The sequence below is a fragment of the Centruroides sculpturatus genome, unplaced genomic scaffold (assembly GCF_000671375.1).
Source record: "Centruroides sculpturatus isolate CEXI.00-Female unplaced genomic scaffold, Cexi_2.0 scaffold182, whole genome shotgun sequence".
Classification (NCBI taxonomy): Eukaryota; Metazoa; Arthropoda; class Arachnida; order Scorpiones; family Buthidae; genus Centruroides; species Centruroides sculpturatus.
Window position 1 is genome coordinate 424,736 of NW_019384651.1, and position 22,231 is coordinate 446,966.

At 28.7% G+C, this 22,231-nt stretch overlaps 1 protein-coding gene across 2 annotated transcripts in view; it reads left to right on the forward strand.

The window, feature by feature from the left end:
- The window catches only part of LOC111626300 (zinc finger protein ZFAT-like), a 39,516-nt gene that overhangs the window by 1,640 nt on the left and 15,645 nt on the right, over positions 1-22,231 (forward strand). Inside the window, exons 2-5 of one of the 2 annotated variants that reach the window (XM_023369622.1) lie at positions 3,833-3,994; positions 5,138-5,369; positions 9,644-9,818; positions 19,130-19,451. In XM_023369622.1, the coding sequence (XP_023225390.1) occupies positions 3,833-3,994; positions 5,138-5,369; positions 9,644-9,818; positions 19,130-19,451 (891 nt within the window). The remainder of the gene's footprint in view (positions 1-3,832; positions 3,995-5,137; positions 5,370-9,643; positions 9,819-19,129; positions 19,452-22,231) is intronic. The other variant, XM_023369623.1, reaches the window with a different exon arrangement.

The following is a 22,231-nucleotide window of genomic DNA, read 5'->3' on the forward strand; positions in this document are numbered from 1 at the left end:
AAACAATAGAAGAATGTAAGTCCGTCGACCATTTCCGGTTGGAGATCGAATTAAACTTCGATTTTGACCTCTCCCGCGCCCCCGAAAGGTTTCGGGTTGTCATCAGGTGACGACGGGAGACCAATCGGAAAGGGGAATCTGAGAGAAAACAGATAAAACCCCGGAAATTCGAGGACGCGACGGCTTCTTCTCCCGAAAGTTCCAAGTGATGAACCTGTTGTTGTGTGTGTGTCTCGCACCCATCTTCGTCTCCATCTCCCGACCTGGGATCGACATCTTTCCATCAACGGAAGTCGACCGCATCGTCCCGGAGCCATCGAGACGTGATGGAATGGTTCATTCGTGAACAAGGGACACTACTTCAAAATGGGACTATCTTGGAAAGGAGAGGAAGACCCAGAGGCCGCAGCCGCCGCAGAACTTCCAAGATTGCAGTAATCTTGTAAGCTTCTTTTGTGTTTAATAAACGGTTGTGTTGTTTGTAAACGAAGCATCTATCTCTGACTCAACTGCTTCCACATGTTGTTGATTGTTACCGCTCGGCAATCCAAACAGCAAGGGAGATGATGACGATATATATCACATATTATCGTTCATTGAGTTTTTTTTATTTTTCTCCCCCTCGGCCCCCACTCTATAAACATATAGTAAACATATCTTTTACATTTATTAAATACAAGTATGTTTACATAGTGTTGCATAATAATTAGGTATACATATTCTTTCATAATTTTAAACTTATAAACATTTTTAAAGATATCATTTGTAATTTGAGACTCGGAATAGATAAAAAGGAAGGCTAAATATTATATTTACAATTTAGAGGTTTTAAACTTTTTTAATCAAATTATTTTTCCCCTTTTTTCAGTTAGAAATTTATTCCTGATGATGTAATGTAAAATTAGAAATAGTTAATTTGAAAATTTGAGTAATAGGTCATCCTTTAGTGTCTACTTAGAACATTGCCTTTCATTATTTTTTTCATTAACTGTTGTTTGCTTGCATTTATAATTTTAAAATACTATTGCATGTATAACTTTCAATATAACCTATATTGTTTGATTATTATGACAAAAATTTTTTTAATTTATAGATTCTTTAGTAGTTAATTGTCAGATAAGAGTTTTTTTATTCTGTGAATTTGCCAAGCAGGTATAAAATGACCTGCCTATGGATGTTGAATTACATTTTGAATTTTCAATTTCAGTATCATCAGTACTTAATGTAATTGTTTCTGGTTTTGTATTAGAAAAAATAACTTTTTCAAATTAGAAAAACAAGAAGTTTTTAATTAGGTGAATTCAAAAGTTATAATTTATAACTTATAAATTATAAAAATGATGATATCATAGCTTTTTAGTTCATTTTTGTTATCTAATTCTCAAATTATTGCAAAAATTTTATGTCTGAGGGCTGTTCGGAAAGTTTGCGGCCTCAAATAGAACAACAAACAAAATAATGTTAAAACTTTTTTTATTTTTCAATGTAGTCTCCTTTGTTAGCAATGCACTTATTCCAGCGATGTTCTAGCTTTTTTATGCCATCACAATAGGTCGATTTTTCAAGGTGTGCAAAATACTCGTTCATTTCAGAGATGACTTCGTCATTTGAGTGGAATCTCTTTCCAGCCAAGAATTTTTTTAGGTTTGGAAAAAGGTGGAAGTCACTGGGGGCCAAATCAGATGAGTATGGTGGATGTGGAACTAATTGGAAGCAAAGTTCATTTATCTTTTGTTCAGTGATTCTGGCAGAATGTGCAGATGCATTATCGTGGTGGAACAGAACTCTTTTCTTATTCAAGTGTGGCCTCTTTTCTTCGATTTCTTTCTTCAGTTTTTCCAAAAGTTCACAGTAATAGACAGCATTAATGGTCTTTCCTCTTTCTAGGTAGTCAATAAAGATGATGCCTTTAGCATCCCAAAAAACCGAGTCCATCACTTTCCCCGCTGATGGAACTGTCTTTGCCTTTTTTGGTGGTGGTGAACTGTGGTGTTTCCATTGCTTCAACTGTTCTTTTGTTTCAGGAGTGTAGTAATGGATCCACATTTTGTCAGTAGTCACAAACCGACGCAAGAAATCCTGTGGGTTTTTCTGGTAGAAGTCCAAACACTCCTTTGACATCAAAGTGCAAACACGTTTTTGCTCAGCGGTCAGCAGATGCGGCACCCACCTTGCTGAGACCTTCTTCATACCCAAATTTTCGGTTAGGATGTGGTGCACTCGGTCGACAGAGATTCCTGTTGTTTCAGCTATCTCATGCATTTTCAAACGGTGATCTGCTAATACCAAATCGTGAAATTTGTCGATATTTTCTTCAGTGATAGCAGTTGACGGCCATCCGCTGTGAGGGTCATCTTCCACACCCTCTCTACCAGATTTAAAAAGGGCTGTCTATTTTTTCACAGTGGTGTACGAAGGAGCAGACTCTCCCAAAACTTCATCCATGTCAGCTTTGATTTCAGATGGGGTCAACCCTTTTTTCATCAGGTATTTTATGACCACACGAGTCTCCGTCTTCTCCATTTTTGACAAAGCATGTGCACACTGACTATCTGCTAAGCTGTCGTGGCAAAACTTTATGACAAATCAAGCAAAAATTGGTATCGTATCTCTAGCGAAGATGGCTGAATTATTCCTTCCAAAAATTAAATTGATCACAGTGCCGCATATAGGCAAGGCTGCGAACTTTCCGAACAGCCCTCGTAAAATCATATATGGTTAAACTGTCTTGTAACATATACAGTCAACCCCTCTATAACACGGTAGATATGTTCCGTTTTTTATGAAATTGATGTTTTAGGAGACCTAGCCAATCACAGCCCGACACATGTGAAGTTTATGGACTACGGCTGTTTGAAAGGTTTTCTTCCATAAAATTAATTAATTCCTAGACTAATTAGACTCAACATTTCCAAAACACGTATATTTTTTTGGGACTAATCCGTATAAACTATGCTATAAACAAAAAAAATTGTAGGATTACTTACCGAGTGTGCACCGTTCGACGTCGCCATTGCTTAAGCTTGTTTTCGTTGCGGAACAGCGCACCAAATGGCGGGCGCGATTTCTGATAAGTTATTTTTCTGCGAAAACTTCGTTGAACTTTGGAGACATTATTAATATAAATAATTTTTATGGCTGTTGAATAAGAAATGTTTCTTTCACAAGAAATGTATAAAATTAGTACTGTATTAGACTTACGGTACCTAATTTACATACTGTACAGATGATAGTAAACTCAACTTACTCACCTAAACTCTCCGTAGTGTGGCGCTGGACAGCAGAAAGTATATATATAATTATAATAAAGTTACAATAAATTAAGTTAATATATAATTATATATACAGTACCTAATTTATATATAATTATATGTACAGTACCTAATTTATATACAATTTTTATATAATACTGTACAGATGATAGTAAACTCAATTTACCCGCCTAAACTCTCTGTAGCGTGGCGCTGGACGGCAGAAAGTAGTTCGGCTGCCCGATGACGTTTTACGGAATTATAGGAGTTTTTTTACCATGTTTGTTCGGATACTGTCGCAATTTTTTTGCCATCATATGGGAATCTGAACTATAGGAACCCGTGTTATAGGGGGGTCGACTGTATATTATATTTTTAAACAAAAGCTAGATATAATATTCTGGTATGAAAATAAAATGTAATTATATTTTTTTTTATTGTTTTAGGGTCATTTTTTTTATTAAAAATAATTTCCATGCTAAAAAATACATTTTAATTATTTTGCAGTTTATTGTTTTAGGGTCATTTTTTTTATTAAAAATAATTTCCATGCTAAAAAATACATTTTAATTATTTTGCAGAAGGTCAACAATTAGAAGGTATATTTGCCTGTAATCTTTGTCAATGTTTTGCCTTAACACAAAATGAAATCATTAGCCATATTCAAGTTATTCATAAAGATCACATCATTGAGGAAAATAAAGACTTTGAGCAGTTATATGTGAGATTAGAACCACTCAAAGGTAAGTTTTTATATATTTTATCCATTTATTTTATACAATTAAATAAGAATATAATATAATTTTATTTTATCTAATGTTAAGTTATAAATACATGTATATGGATTTGATAAAAATTGGTGACTTTTTTACATTTTGGATTTATGTAGATTATTCTGATTTGTATGCAGTGGTAAAATATAATTTGAGTGAATTGGTCATTATCTGTTTTCTTTTTTGATTATTATAAAAGTTTTTATATTTTTATGCTAGTTAGAAGAGAAGATATACTAAACATTTAGTATTTGAGTCATTTGACAATAACTATAAAGAACCTTTACTTCTGATGACAAACTTTAATAAATCATCAAATGAATGCTTTTGGCCTTAACCAAGGTCTGCTTCAGGTTATAGATCAATTCCAAAACCAAAATGCTAGGAATAGAATGTTTTTGAACATTAAATTTAAAACATTTTGAACATATAAAAACAAAGACTTAATGGTTTGCAAATACATGAATTCATCATATACATATAATGCAACTTCTGTGTACTTATTATTTGAGGGTAAGGGTTTTTTAGAGTTATTATTAGTACCAGTGATTAAGTTAGAAGATAACTTTATCTGACAGAATGTTTTTGAATTGAAAAAAATTCTCTAGATAAAAAGAAATTATTTTTGCAAGCAAAATAAAATAATTATCTAGTTTTAATTAGTTAATATTTATAAGATTAAACCAAAATCTAAATGGATAACTAACTAATTATTCTGAAATAAGAAAGAAATGTAGGAGAAAAGCAAACATTGTGAAATATATATTTTATATAAATGAAATGTTAAAAAGAATAACCTGATATAAGCAAATAACATTTTTGGACATTTGAAAGATATAACTATAGATTAAATTAACTTAATTATCTGTAAATATTTATTAGTATATTTTTAAAATTGTTTAAGAAATTAATGTTTTAAAGTATTACATTCCAGCATATAAAAATTTATCAGCTTATAATCTTTAAATTATAATAATTTGTTTTCTTTAAAGAAAACAATAATTATTATAATTTTAATGTTTGTAATTTTAAAAGAATTAAATTTATAGGATACAAATACTCAAAATAATTATTTATTTATAGTTTATTTTATCTAATAAATTATATTTTCAGAACCAAAAAATCAAATTATCCAGGAAAATTTTTCAAATCAATTATCTAATTCTCTAAAAGTTTATCCTATCTCAACTAATGCAGAACAAGAAAAATCCGATGCTATACATCTTGTTGTAGAAACTATAAGGGAACAAGATACCATTGTTCCCTTACCAAGTCAAGGAAATCAAAATGCTGGTCAAGTTAAAAAGAGAAGAGGAAGACCAAGAAAGACAGAAAATCAAAAAAAGTATGTTCATTTTCAAAATTAATTTATGAAAAACGTCTTTATAGATAATTGTTTTTTTTATATCCTTTATATAAAAATGAACATCAAAAACACAATTAGGAAAAAACTTATACAAAATAATAACTTTTATGAAATTGAGCAAACTCAAAATATTTTATTATTTATTTATAAATATTTGATAAATTTAATTAATATAAAATGTGATGTATTTATAATTAATTACAGCTTTATCTTATTGATGATGAAAAAGCAGAAAATTAGATTTTTTTTTATCTACTAATTTTTAGCATTTTTTAATTAGCAGTTCAGAGCTATAACTAATTTTAAAATTACCAGATTTGTGTATAACATTAATTTTTAAATTTATACTATTTTTGACAATCTTTGTATCTGTACTAATATTATAAAGAGGTAATGTTTGTAAGTACTGTAAGTAAGTTTGGATGTAGTGGGTAATCTCTGAAACTACTCATCCGATTTCAAAAATTCTTTCACCAATATTTAGAATGGAACTTTAGAGTGGACATAGGCTGTATATTATTCCATTAAACATTCATATAAATTAAAAGATATAATCTAGGTTAAGGCTTTTATGCCCAACAGATGGCACTACGAGTACGATGCCCTAAGTTTGCTTTTCTGTGAGGCATTATACTTTTCTGTGAAAATGAACTAAAGCACATCATCTTCTATCTATCTATATAAATAAAAATGTAATGTTCATTTGTTCCTATCGATTCCTTTGAAATTTTGACACAATGCTGCATTCGAATACGCTTGTGTTTTTATATAATATATATGTCGAAATTCCCCCACTGAAGGGAGATGGTTAGGATTAAGGCTTACTGTGAAGAACGTGGCTTCTATTATACTACTTTAGATGCAGGTTTTTGCGTTTTTGATTGCGTTTTAATAGGATATGTCAAGAGAATGTACACTAAGAAGAAATTTTTCGAAAAATTCCCCCCCACGTGGGAAGTGTTATACATTTATAATAGATACATTTTGAGTCACAACAATGCGTGTCTGCTAGTTTAGTAATATGTTACAAAGATGAATCCAATTTTACTGCATTAAAGTAAAATACTATAATGGTAATATGTCTTAAAAGAATTTTTTATTCACTGAATGAAAAAATGATAATCTATAGGTCTTAATTACTGTAATTTGACCTTTTTGTCTAAATTAGTTCAAATTTAGGCTTACTTTAGAAATCAATTATCAGATTTGATGAAGGTGTTTTTATATAATGAAAATGATAGGACAAATTACACAGTGTTTCATAGATAACAATTAATTTTTTTTTAATTTTACAAATTGATAACAGAAAATTTATTTTTATGACAGATTCTTATTTAATTATAGCTTTAGTCTTCATTTTACATTATCAAACTTTGAAAGTTATGAACAAAGTTATTGATCTGTTAAATTGTTGGTGTTCTCTAATTTGATAGCTAAACTTGAATTGCTGATGAATTGGACTCCTTATACCATGGTCCATATCAGTTTGTTATAACAATTATAACAATTGATTTTATGAAGATAAAGGTAATAACTTATGAGAATCAAAAGAATCAAACTTTTAAATTTTTGTGAGACTCCACACTGCATAATTTATTAACATAACTAAATCACAACATAACATCTTGACAATAAAACTTTGTTGAATAACTGTCAACTTTCACACCTGGGAGTGAATTGTCTGTTAAGTTCTGAGTAGTGAAAGTGACGTTTTCTCATAACCTTCTGACCTACTGTCTCAATTTCATCAGTTCAATATAGCAAGTAACTGCAAGTTTAGGCAGTCATTGCCAGTTCCTCAACTGGACCACTCATTTTTCCCTATGCCTCAAATTACGTATACATTTGGATACATCATTTTATTATACATTTGGATATATCGTTCTATTATATTGTCAGATACATCGTTTTAATTATCTCTACAGCCATATCTTTCTTGCCTATGGCCATAGTATCTATTGTACACCCAGGATAAGAACTGTCATCTAGAACTTTCTTCTTTTCGATCTAACAGGCATTCATCAGATCTCCATGCTCTACAAGATCCTCTACAAGGTATCCTCGTATGAATCACATGTGAACCTCTCTCTTGTGATTGCTAGATAGATAGGCTAAGTTGATATGACCTTATATATATATCATGTAGTCTATCATGTACTGCTTTTTGTTGAAATTAAATGGTTATTTGTTTTGTTAACCTAGTCTCTGTGAGATGTGCCTGCTAGTGCCTGCGTGACCTACTTTCTAATCCAAACTGATTTGCTATCACGGCTCCTGTATCATTCGGGACATGGTGGTGTCATTCCTGACCGGGCATTGAAGAGGTGCCAACCCTCCAGTTACATTTTTGTTTTGGCATTAAATTTATTAATAAAATGAATAGTCTAAGATTTGTTAAAATAAAGTATTTAGAATAATTATTTAGTAATTATAAAATAACAGTTTCTCAAGGCTATGTTGAATGTATATTGTTTGAGTTGAATAGAGGTTTATCTCAGAGAACCATTTCTTATCAATTTGTATATTTCTGATGTGGAATGAATTTTTCAGAATGAAAATGATGGTATAGCAATAGGGAATAAAGTAATTTACTGTTTATATGCCACTGATGATATTTGTTTGCATCTGATAAAATGGCATTGCAAAGGAAACTAAATATTTTGGGAGTTCTTTCTGAGGTCTCTACATTTGAAAATAAATCTAAATAAAACAAAATGATCATTTTCAGAAACAATGGAAAGGTTTTAGAAGTGCAAGGAAAGTAATACTTGAAAATACAAGATTAAAAGTGGTTCCAAAAGTTATTTATTTAGATGTGCTTTTTTATAACAGCATTTTTTAATATATATCAACAAAGATTCATATATCTTTTAAATAACCTGGCTCAATTGATGTCAAAAATTAACCTTATAGATATAAAATATGAATTTAAATTCAATAGTATAATTTTTCTAATGTTATGTTTTGCTTGTCCAGTTTCGTCTTTGTATTATTTTTATAAACTTGAAAAAGTATAATATTTTTCTACCTATCCTTTTTTGGAGTTAAGCATAGTGTTCCAGATTGTATTTTACATCATGACTCTAATAGATTTTGGCTTTATTCATTTTGTAATAAAAACAGTATAAGAAGATTAAAGATTCTGTGGATGGTCTGATAACAGCAACTTCTACATAAAATAGCATATCATCAAACTAGTGAGTTTAATAATTGGATAATTAAGTTTTAAAAGTTGTTGGCTAAATACTTTTAGAATTTTGTCAACTGTTTCTAATGATGAAGACTAGAAGTTTAGATATAATCTTTTTGATGAAAGATGCTCTTAATTCATGCCTCTTGAAAGATTGGAATCTGCTAAATAATTCCAAATTTCTCATGGTGCAATTGTGGTTTCTCCTGAGACAGCTTATACAAAGATGAAGTTGTTTGATTTTTCACTCAACTCAGACTGAACAAAAATTTTATCTTTATTGGTTTATTTTATTTTAATTTTCACAATTTTTCTTGTAAAAATAATTAATTTAATGATTTTGATTTATACCATATAATAAAAGTTTATTTTGTAATTAGTGACTTAAGAAAGAATATTGTGTTGATGTTATGCTTAGCATCTACACAGAAATGAATTTAGAGATTGTTTTCTGTTTTGTAACTTTAATTTTGTGTACAACCTGTACAATATTTTTTATTGCTGCTACTAAATATTACTAAGTTTTGTTGTAACAGATTATAATCCCTTAATATCCTGTCAATAAAGAATATTTTATTCTATTTTATTGTAATATTGATATAAGATAAAACACTGTTTTGATTTGTAAATTAATTTTTTATAGATTTATTTTGAAATTAAAAATTGCTATTAATATAGTTTCTAGAACTAAATTGGAGAAAGTTTTTATATTTTGTTTGCATTTTAAAATTTTATTTAATTATATATTGTTCTTTTTGTGTTTTCATAATACAGTAATTTAATACAATATATTGTTAATTTTGTAATAATAATGATAGTAATTTATATTCTGGTGAATATTTCAAAAATTTAAATTGTAATGATTCACAAACACAAATCGTGCTACTAAATAAATTTAATTTAACTTTTTAATAGAATTTAAATAAATTTAAATTTTATTAAAAAGAACTGATAATTACTGTCTTTTCATTTCAAATATAAAACTTATTATTTATAAAAATACAAAAACACACCCTTTTATTGATAGTCTTTGATCAAAAAAAATTTTTTTATTTAATTGAAGATGTGCTATAGAAGAACAAGAAACAACAAAAACTGAAGAAACACAACCACTTCCTGAAATAGGTTCTGATGGACAGTATCATTGTCCTCGATGTAAAAGAGCTTTTAAAAAGGAACGTCATATTCTTGGACATAAATGCCTTGGAAAAGGAGATTATATTGATATTTCCATAAAAGTAATTATATTATTTGTTTTATAAATTTTTATTAGAGATAATTGCAGTTATTAAGTAATTTTTGATTATTAATAAATTTATTTAGCTATTATTTTTTATGACATTTGATCCTCAAATGACAATTTACATTTATTTTTTTCAAAAATTGATAAAATAATTTTCATTATTTTCTATAAATTTTTGATTGCATGAATGGCTTGGGGTGGAAAGTGCTATGCCATCATTTTAACTAATGCACAGTTTACATCATTAAAAATATTTTTTTTGAATATTTTAAATGAGATTGACATTAGCATAGGATGTTTATCATTCCTATTATTAGGTATCATTGTTTTGTGGCAGAATAGTATTATGCAGAGAGAAATCAATTTTGGTTGAAGTATATGATGGATCTATTTGAGGAAATGTATTTGAAATGGTTCTAAGTAGTAATCTTCTGGATTAATAATGTCATGTTAATGAAGATGGATACAGATATGAAGATGAACTCATTATCAGTAATACATACCAATGGTGAGTATTTTTAATTTTTAAAAAATTATGGCATAGGACTATCATGCTGTAGGAATTCAATTAAACACATGGAAACTATCATGCATAACAAATGTTTTAAATTATTTTATAATTTTAAGATGTAAAGCATATTAATTTTATAAATTCATATTATATTTTTCATACTTTTAAAATAATATGTTATGATTAGATTTTTACAATTATTATTTACCTTGATGGAAACATATTCATTCTTCAATATGAATACCATTGTGGAGATTACGTATCAACACTATATAAAATATGAAATTTTACTTTCATCTATACAGGTCTAGACCTATTTAGATGAGAGTAGAATTTATATATTTAGGTGTATATTTTTTAAATATACCTAATTACTTGTGAATCATTTACAATTAACAGAAAAATGTTAAATGTGCTTTAAAAGATTTTGTGTTTTACAATAACACTTCAGATTTATGTTTCCGATAATAATGCATCATTATTTTATAACAGTTGAGAACAAGGCATATGTCAATATATTCACTAGACATGCAAAACACATGAAGATCAAAAGATAATGCTCACTGCAAGGCTGAAGACACATGCACACCATCACTGAGGATGAATGCAGTGAGCAGCAGTAAAATTTTTATTGTATTAAATATGAATCTGCAAATACAGAGACTGATTGTATGAAATATCATTGTATATTTTAAGAAAACTAGTCAGAGAAAAACTATTTCATCTGTATTAAAAATAAAGGGAAGGAAAAGATTACATTTAATCTATATTTAATATTCATTCAGTGAAATTTCCTTAATTCATACACTTAAATTTTACTATTTTTGACATTTGATCTTATTACAATAGGACTGTATTGGTCATAAATTCCTGATCCTACCATAAGTCATAATTTGAAATGTCATAAACAGCTAAATAGAATTGTTTGCCAAATATTCAGTACTTTTGGGATTTGAAATGACTTCAATGCACAAAATGATTATCATTTTATTAAATCAATATTATAAATGAAGTGTAATATAAGAAATGAGGACAAGTTTTTCTTGTATCTATATATGAATGTTTATTGGCTACTTATTTTTTGAATTTTATTTATTTGTAAGGTGTTACATGGTCTTGATCTCTAGGGCTTGGTTCTAAGTACTAAAAAGATTGCAATGCCAGTTCTGATTTTGTACTATCTGATCACATTTTATTTAACTATAGCTTGACATTGGAGTTCCTAATAGAGGAGACTAGTTCAGTCAAACTGCTCCCATTCTTTCTCACAGTTTTCATTACTCTTCTAAAGTTTTTGTATAACATTGACCCTGAACAATGATGGAAAATATTTAATTCATATATAGATTAAGGAAGGTACTTATATTAAAAGTTTAGAAAGTATTAGTTTTTATAAATTATAAAAAAAATATTTTATAGATTCCAAAACTTTACCTATGTTATGTGAAAGCAAGATCTAAAGCTGTCATGTAAAGTCTCAAAGGCCATTAATTATGAACCCCAGAAAAATTATAAAATAAAGAATATCATATTTCTCATTGAACAAAATATTTGTTTGTTATAATCATGTTCTATATAAGTGAAAAGAAGAAGATAATTTAACTTTTTAATAATTTATATATCAGAAAAATAACAATAAAACAAAATTTGTAAAAATTTTTTTGTTATTTTTTAATTACTCAAATTAAATGTTTGACCCATGATTTGGAGTTACTAAATTTTGAATTTGATTTTGACTTACCTTTGGAAAAAGTTTGTCATTGCTGATCTAGATTTTGTTTCAGCAATCAAAAAATACAAAAAACTTTTTGGGAGTGCTTCAGTGAATTCTATGCATATATCCTGAATGAGCAGAATGGATCAAGCTAATTAGGATGTTTGAGTCAAGACTTTGTCCTTATGAAGTTAAACCCCATAATTGGATCCACCAAACACTCATGGAATTTTATTATTCCATTCTATTAAAACTGGTCTAGAATATTTGTTTGATAATATTTTAAGTTACATTTAACATTTTTGTCCACTTTATAAAGCTGAAACTTCTGATAACAGAATAACATAATGATTTAGACAAAAAATTTCATGATGTTTTCTGAATCATTTTTGCAGGGTTAGTATTAGTTGGCTTGTAATAAATAGCTTATTGCTTATTACAGTGATCTAGGTATGTCCATACTTTGTTGAGATTATGATAAATTTCTGCTTTTTTTTTTACCATAAAGATACTTTTTGTAAAGTTTTCAATAATTGATCTTTTATTCTCTGATAAGCTTAGAATGCAGCTTATGAACTGCATTCTTACAGTGTCTTAGTTTCAAATTTTTGTGAATGATAGTATGCACTACAGACTTGACTAGTTCAAGTTTGCAGGCAACTGTCCATCTGGAGCTTTTTTTTTTTCAGATACTGAGCAGCAAACTTTGATCACTACCTCAGTCAAACTTGGAGCATGTCTGTTTTGAGAGGTTCCTGGAAATTAATTAGGTAATTAGTGTGGCATTTGGAATTCATTAATGTGAAAACCAAGAAATTAAAGATATCAGAAATTTTCTGTGGACAATATAAAAATTAAATATACTGCCTGGGTACCTTCCAGCTCTTGGCATTGATGGGTGTCCTCTTAGTTGGAACTGGCTATGACAATCAGATGAGAGAACCCCACTGAGACACTACAACAAAGATCATAAAACTACCCACCACAACATGTTGGAGACATGATGGAAGAAACAATGATAATACCATTTGCTCTCTCCCTTCTTAAGTTGCAGAGATAAAAGTTGTTTGTTCCAAAAAGGAATAGGACATCAATGTCAAAGATGTAGAGAATAACAAAATATGTAATTTCACTTTTTTTTTGTTCCAAAATACTGACTAGATTCCAGTTCAGACTAAAAAATAAAAATATGTCTTATATGTAAAATTGTATAACAAGAATACAATGTGAGATGAGTTAAAATAAAACATTTGCATTGCCATGGATAGGAACAAATGATTTAGTTGAACATCTGTGTGGCTTCTTGAAGTTCAAAGTTTATGAAACACAATCATTGAATGTATGCAATCTTCATAAACATATTGGTATTTTGTCTATTTATGCTACCATAATGGGTGATATGCTGTTGCCATGTAGAATTCTGTAGTTTTAATGGAACAGGCATGCATTGTTGCAGAAGATAGTCATTTTGAGTATGTAAAATAAGACAAACATTAGTGGGTTTTTTTTTTCATTTAATTGGATTTTTGATATTTTCCATGCAACAGGATTATTCAATTTCAAATTTTCAGAATTTTTTTTTTAAATTAAAAGCTATATTTTTTTATAAATGAGATGTAATAAAATATCATTTTTCTGTCCCAAGCCTTTCATATTATTAATATAAAGTCCAATTTTCTATTCATGTAAGCAGCGGTGATATTCGAAATATTTAACAAAGGGTTCGCTAACAGAAAATTTTTCCTTAACAATTTTTTTGCGCTCAAATGGTGCATTAGCAACATTAGCGCAAAAAACTGACCTTAAGATACCCATATAAATAAAAAAAAAATGCATTTGCAAAATTAAGTCAGTTAAAATTTAACATTGTTTATGCCAGAACTATATTTTTTTATAAATAATAAAAAAGAGTGTTCAAAATGGTTTATTTTGTACATATTTTAATATTTTTCATTCAAAATATTTTATAAACATAAAAATTGGTTTTTTTTAATCAGAAAAAGTCATAGGGAAAGCAGTTAAACAAGAAAAACTTTTCTAAATCATTTATTTTATCGTTAGGTATTATTATAATAATAGACAGATGTCATCGTTTCTCGAAATACAATATCTTTCTTATTTCGCTGTCGATAGCCCGACACGTGTTCCGCAGCCATCTTGTATTTTCTCGCGCGCGTGGGATTGTGGGATCTCTCTTATGACTGGATCTAGTTTCGAGAACTCTCTCGAGTCGATCGCGATTGAACCTCGTTTCAGTCGAGATTGAAACGGTCGATGGAGGATGCACCAGGCGAACAGGGTATAAGGCTCTAGTTTAGTAGTGTTACAGAGTATAATACGTATATTTTAATAAATTTTTTAAAAGAAACAAAATCACTGAGAAATGTTACGTGTGTTTAACAACGGGTTCGGAAAACTTTGAAAATGTTAACAACGGGTTCGGCCGAACCTGTGCGAACCTGCTGAATATCACCACTGCATGTAAGTCAGATTTATTGCAGTAAGTTAATATTTTTGCTCATGGTTTTGAAGATTGCAAATATAGTAAAAAAAAGTAGTTCAAATTAATTTTTATAAATTTTTGATCATAATCTATCTAATTTATATGTAAATTAAATATAATTACATACAGTTAGTCCTTGATTAATCTACTTTCAGTTAATGTTTTTATTTTAATATGGTTTATTAATTTTGGAGAATTTTTTTTACCACATTTTTACTTTTCTGGCATAACACAGGCTACTTTCCTGGTTGTCATAATATAATATTGTAATTTGTCACATTTGACTATCCAGGGTTTTGATGTTTTGAGACAGACACCTTGATCCCAAAAAAGTCAAAAAATTGATGCCAACACACGAACACATTGATATCTATTTGGTTTAATGTCTCAGGATGGGCTAAATATTAAGAAATAAAATTTAGCATGGTAACTTGAATATAAGGGGCATTGATACTATTAAATTTTGAAGGTCAAAGGTCAAGGTTATAGCGGGTGGTTGTGTGTCATATATCTTGAATGAGGTTGGAAACTGCTTTCAAGGAACATATCTATCACATTAACTGAGGATTATCTATATATGACTATTACATAAATATTATTACATAGAACAACATATTAAATTTTTTTAGAAAAAGATTCATAAAATAAAATTTTATTTAATAATCTGTACATATACAGATAATTATACATAGATTGTTATATACAATATATATTATATGACACATATTTTTGGAATGAATCTCTGATTTTGTTTTTTAATTAGTACTATTACACAAATTGTTTAAAAATATTAATTCTAACACTTTCCATATTTATTTTTATAAAGTAATGGATTATTTTACAGAGCATAATTTATTTTTAGAGAAATACAGTAATACCTTGGTTTTCATTGACTTTGGTTATTGTCAGTTTCTGCAAAAGTTTGTCTCAGTTTTCATCAGCTACCTCAGATTTTGTTGGTATGCCATGTGACCTTGCTGCTAATTTTGTGAAAACAAAGGATGACCCATCTGTTTTCCTGTTCAATACGGCATTGTTTTTTGTTGTGCTGTTTCTTGTTTCTCATCTCAATGTTGTGAGCATTACATTGCATGTCTAGCCAATTCCATTGCTTTCCTTTCCTTTTAGCTCCATCATGGGAAAAAAGAAAGTTTTCAGAGCCAGCTGCCCTTTGAATGCCCTATTAAATGTTCGTTTTATTCATTACATTAGTTTTTTATATTCATTTTATATTAATTTTTTATTGCTTTTAGTATTGAACACTATATTTTATTTTCTATAAAATGTGTTTTTAGTATGTATTTTGGAGTGTCTAGAATGAATTAATTGGATTTACATTGATTCATATGGAAAAATTGCCCAGTTTTCATCAATTTTGGATTTCACCAATTGTTTTCAGACGGATTATTGACGAAAACCAAGGTATCACTGTATATATTTAAATGTTATCATGAATTTTTTGTGAATAATAGTTTGTAAATATTTAAGACTATATTTTTTTTATGAAGAAAATAGATGTAATCTATTTTTTCATTTATATTATGATTATAAGGAATCATCTGATTTCTAATTTTACATTATTAATTTAATTAGTTTAAATAAAATCTCATCAAATAATGAGTCTTCTCCATTACAGAAAATGTCTTCTTATATACAGGGGGAGTGCAAAACTAGGTATACAATAGTATGACATTAGTGTTATGATGCTTAATTCATTAAAATTATTAGCACATTAAGTTAGTTGGCCTTATTTTTGATAATTTTTTGTGTCATTAATCATATTCTATCATAACTAATAAAAATGCTGATAAAGACCTTTGTTCCAGAGTGTGCATGTGCGTGTTCTCGGAGTGTGTGAATAATGATGGCAAGCAGTTTGAGTACCTTAGGGATTAAGGTTGTGCTTGTTATTACATGTATATGCAACATTCGTTTGTTTATATAATAAATGCAATGAGTATTGTGCCTGTTTTTTTTTCCATCACTACATTCCTACTTTTGCACCCCCCCATATATACATGTAGTAAGGTCCAAAAGTTCTAGTCTGACACTATAATGGAGGAAAATAATCTTTTTTATATAGTCTCTCTATAAGTTAATACATTGCTTTATTAACAGTTCTACAGTCCAAATTCTTTTCTTTAAAATATTCCATTACTGCAGACTGCATTTATTCATCAGTTTCAAATTTTTTTCCTTGCAAATCTGATTTCAATTTTGAGACAAATAATAATTGTTTGATGCCAGATCAGAGCTGTAAGGTGAATTTAGTTTTAGATTTAGTTCCCTGAAGCCACATTTTTTGAATTGCAACCTTTGCAAAATTGAAGTGTTCACTGGTGCATTGTCAACAACAATTTATGTAACAGTTTTCTATGTTGTTCTTCTTTAATGGAATCTTTTAATGCACTAAAGAAGCATAATATTCCTTGAAGATGGTGATATTGTTTTTTCAAATCAATTAGAAGGATCTCAGAATCCAAAAAAAATCATGGCCATGATCTTCTTTTGTGACTATGTCACTTTTGCTTTGTTGGGCCTTGTAGAACCAATATGATGCAATTTTATTGATTTTCTTTTTGATAGAGGCTCATGAGATAAGGAATTAGTTTTATTCCAGTAACAATTGATTCAATAACTTCTTTCTCTCACTGTTTACAAAAGGATAACTCTGCTTCTCATTTGTTGTTCTTTTTGAACTGAAGAAAGAAGTTGCAATACTCACCTTGCACTGATCTTATTCATATTGAGATGTTCATGTAGAAACTACAGCATTGTCGTTTTTGAGTAAATTTTGCTGCTAATTCTTTAGTCTTTAGCTGTCTGTCTTCCAAAATTTTTTCACAATATTGATTTACTTAGTATGTACCACTCCAATAGATCTTCCTGGTATAGTTCACCTTTAATGGATTCTTTTGCTAATTGGAATTGTCCATACTTTTACATTGAAATATGAAGAAGAAAAGTCTCTATAAACAACATCCAGATTCTCTTTAATCTGAAATGGACATTTTCCTCTTTTATTAAGACACACATCTCAGTCACAACTCAAAACTCAGTTTTAAACATTTTCAAAATTTACTCCAACTGTGTTAGTTATGTTGATGATATCTCAGTAGCAAATTAACAGATTTGAACTGAATTTTTATTTGAATTTATTAATGGATCAACTGATCAGCCAATGAAAAAATGATATGCCACCTATTGTTTAAAGAAGACAGGCTGAAAACTTTTAGTTCTTTTTGAATAACCCTATATGTAGTATATAGGATTATTCAAAAAGAACTCCCCGGTTTTGTAATTTTATGTAAGGAATGTATGGAACATATTATCATTATATGGGTACAAGGCACCTATTATATGGGTATATATGTGTGCCTTGAATCCACAAGTTTTTATTTGAACTATTCAAATAAAAAGGACTATCCTACATACCACTAGTTTCACTATGTTGCATTGCCACTAGGAATGTGCAATGCAAGATAATAGCGTCTGGAGAGAAGACATATTATGTCCTGCAGTTTTACAAAATGAAGTCTGTTATAACTGTATGATGACACTAGAAGATGAAATTTGATAGAGAGTCACCATCAGAGTAAAGCATTCATAACTGGTACAGACAATTTGTGCTACGGATTGTCTGTTTAAAGGAAAATCTAGAGACTGACCATTAGTGTTGGGCAAGACTACGCACCAAGTCCTCAAAGTTTTTCAACCAAGCCCATGGAAATCAACAACTCGGTAAGTAAAGAGCTTCAACTGCCACAAACAACTATCTGGAGAATTGTCCAAAAGCATCTATTAATGAAGCCATACTGTTTGTAATTACTGACTTGGATGTACTATACCATGTTTTGTGAATTAAAATATTGCACTGATATCTTGTGTCAAGCAAAGAAGGATTATCGATGAAATACTGCATCTCTGTCTCAAAAAAACTTTCAGAATTTTTCTAGAAATTTTCCTTACACTATATGTTAGTATTAGTTTGCAATAAACAGAACAATTTTTTGAAATACAGGTATACCTCGCCTTACGTCGGTAATTGGTTCCAGGAAAACGACGTAAGTCGAATTTACCTGTCTCCGAATCTACTTATCACTAGGAAAGCATTTTAAATAATATATGGTTAATAAAAATCTATTTTAAGCTTACAAACAAATAAATTTTAGTTTTTAATATAGTACAAAAAAGTAATCTAAATTTACGAATGCGTGTACTGTAAATACAGTACATACTTGTATATATTTTAATATGATTTTATGTGCTTTAAACGTTTATCTAGTGATATTACGACTTCAATATTTGTGGCGGACAGACGTAAAGTCGAATAAAATGACTTAAACTTGATTTTTATTTTTCCATATACTTTTTTAACAAGCGACGTATAATCGGGAACGACGTAACTCGAAACCGACGTAAGTCGAGGTATGCCTGTAGTGAGTTATTTTTGAATAACCCTGTTCGTATGTATGTATGTATGTATATAAATTAATTTATTTATAGAAGACATTATTCACATACAGAAGATGTATTTATATATATGAGATGCAATTAATTAATTATGTTTTAAATTAGGAAAATTCAGTTTCTGAAGAAGTTATGGAAGAAGAACCAGAAGTTAAAGAAGAAACAGAAGACGATGAAAAAGAAGTTGATACAGATTGTACTGAAGATTTCAAAATGTACATGTCTATAGATAGACCACCTTGGTCACGAGGAAGACGAGGAAATAATAGAGGAAGGTTTAGAGGAAGAGGAAGAGGTCGAGGAATTTACAGGAATGTGGAAGAAAAACAAAATGATGTCACTGAATTTCAAACAGAAAATAATGATGGAAATAAAGAAAATCAAGCTCTCATAAGTATTGTTATAGAAGATATTGAAAATGAAGTTAAAGGTAAGATTTTAAAAGGATTATAAGGTAAAAAGTCACTTATTGAACGTTATTAATCAGAATTCTAACTTATACCATAAAAGCTCAGTATAATGGACCACTATTAGACTGAATAAATTGGTCCATTATAACAAAAATTCATTTTATCATGATTACTAATTATTACAGTCTGTTATATCAAAAAGTCCATTGCTATATGGTAAAATCAAATTAGAACAGATCTCAGTAATGGACCTGAGAAAATAATTGCAGTTCATGGATGTTTTCTTCAGGTCCAGATGCTGAATCAATACACAGTGGTGCCACTTCAGAGTTTGAATGCAAAATTCAACAAAAATTTGCTTCAGAGTTCAAACAAGGTTTCAAAGTTTGAAATGTGTCTGCACTGAAAAAATGCATTTGAAGCATAAATGCAATCTGTTATGTGTTTAAGTCATCTCTCACTCTCACTCTTGTGTTATTCTCATATATTTTCAGTGCTTTTTTTGCTTTGTTTTTAGTATGTTTGGTTATATGTGTTTTGTTTTTTGTCAAATTTTAACAATGTCTTCCTGCAATTTTTCTTCATCAACATCTTTTTAGTGCCCTGTACGTTTTGTATCCTTTAGTTCAGAATTTCCCAAATAGAACTTTTTAAACCACAATTAAGATGTTTGAAGTTTAGAAGCATCCTTCTCATACACAATACAAATTTTTTTTTTTACTATTTGTACTTCATTATAACCTTTTTGAAACTGAAGCATAATATATTTGATAAGCTTTTTATCTGAAGACATTACAATTTGATTTTATTCAAACAAAATGTGAACTAGAGAGTTTAAAGCAAGTTTCTAAACAAAGAATGAAATCTCACATTATCTATATTTAAAATTTTACAACTGTTATAATTAAATTACACATCTATGTTAAGATTCCTAAGTCAACAGTGTAGGCCTACAACCAGTAAATGCAATTTTTATTTTATTATACAGTATTTATGTATTTTATTTATGGCTTTTGTGTTTTAATTTATTATTAGGGCATTTAATTATGTTATTTTTATCTTAAATTATGTGTACTTGCTGTTTGAAGTTTATTGAAATGGATTAATTCACTTTCCACTATTTCTAATGGAAAAATTTGATTCAGAGTTCAAATGACCTTCTGGAATGAATTAAATTTGAAGTACGAGGCACTACTGTATTTTTACTTCATTTCAGCAGATCTGTTACTGTGAGTATAAGAGGATTCCACTGTATATAATAATAATGACTTGTCCATTACTGTATATTGATATTGAGGATATAAGTCAATTATGTAGTGGACAAAATTTCAGTTGGAAAGTATATAAGCAGATTTTTATTAAACTTGTAAAAACAATGTATCTATCAGTAAATCTAAAAGCATTTCATTTTCTTTTATGATAGCTTTGCTTTACAGAGAGTAAATCCAAGATTTGTCATGCATAGAGAAAACAAAATCAAAACTGAACAAAAGTAGTGGATCAGAAAATGAAACAAAACTTAAACATAATGTGAAAATCTGTCAAAAAATGATTAAAAAATATATTTTTTATTTTTGTATACTGGCACAATGAAGTGACCTTCTTTTCATTGTGCCAGTATACAAACATAAATAACAACACAGTTTCGACAACAACAATATTTTTTATTTATTTTTTGCAAATAAAGCACACAAAATGATGACTGTGACAAAATAAATAAAATAATAATCAATCAATCAAATATATTTATTCATAATAAGGAGTCCTTGTTACAGGGGGTAATGATTTAGATATAAACAATACAAATAATAAGTAAATATAAATTAGTTATTTATATAAAAATAATTAATTAAACACAATTTATTTCTTATGTTGATTATTCAAATCATTAATAATTTGGTTAAAGAAATTAACAATTTTATACATATCTATTTTCGTTAAATTGCCCAGTTTAATTCTATAATCAAATTCGTTATTTGTAGAAAATATTCTCAGTGTCTGAAATCTTTGATGATATTTTTTCAATGCAGTACAGTCTCTAATTATATGAAATGCAGAAAAGTTGTTGGAATCACACCAATAACATGATTTAGTAAAATCTATATAATTATTATTCACAATTAAGGAGAATCGATTTAGTCTCAGTTGTAGTAATAAACGTTTAATATTTAAATTTGTATTCATTGTAATAATGTTCGATTGAGTGGGAAAACTTAGGATATGCAAATACCAGGGATGATATGTTGAATTGAGTAGAGAATTTTGATCACTAATCATCGATTGTGAAATCGCTGAATCCATCATCATAGTGTAAGCATTATTCCAATTGTCAATTGAGTTGTCAAGTAAGATAGTAGATACACCAAATGACTGTAATATTTTATTAAATTTATAGAACCAAGTTGTATTATTGGTATTATCGTTTCCCATTTTATTTTTCATTATATGAAGTAAAAACGTAATATTATCATCTTTAGAATGTATTAAACGATAGTAAAATCTTATTAATCTTTTCATAAAGAATGGAAAAATTTGACATCTGTTTGTTTCTGAGCGAATAGCATAACCAGGTATAGTACGTTCGAGTTTAAATATTTTGCGTAAATAGATAATATGGAATTTTTCCAGGTTATAAAACAAATCAATGGCCCAAATCGGACTAGCATATAGAATAGTTGACATTATTATTGAGTTAAACATTCTCATATGAAGATTTAAGTTTGAGATTTTTAAACTAGCTCCTAAATAGAGAGTATTATTTATTAATTGATTTATTTTATTATTAAGATATTTCATATGT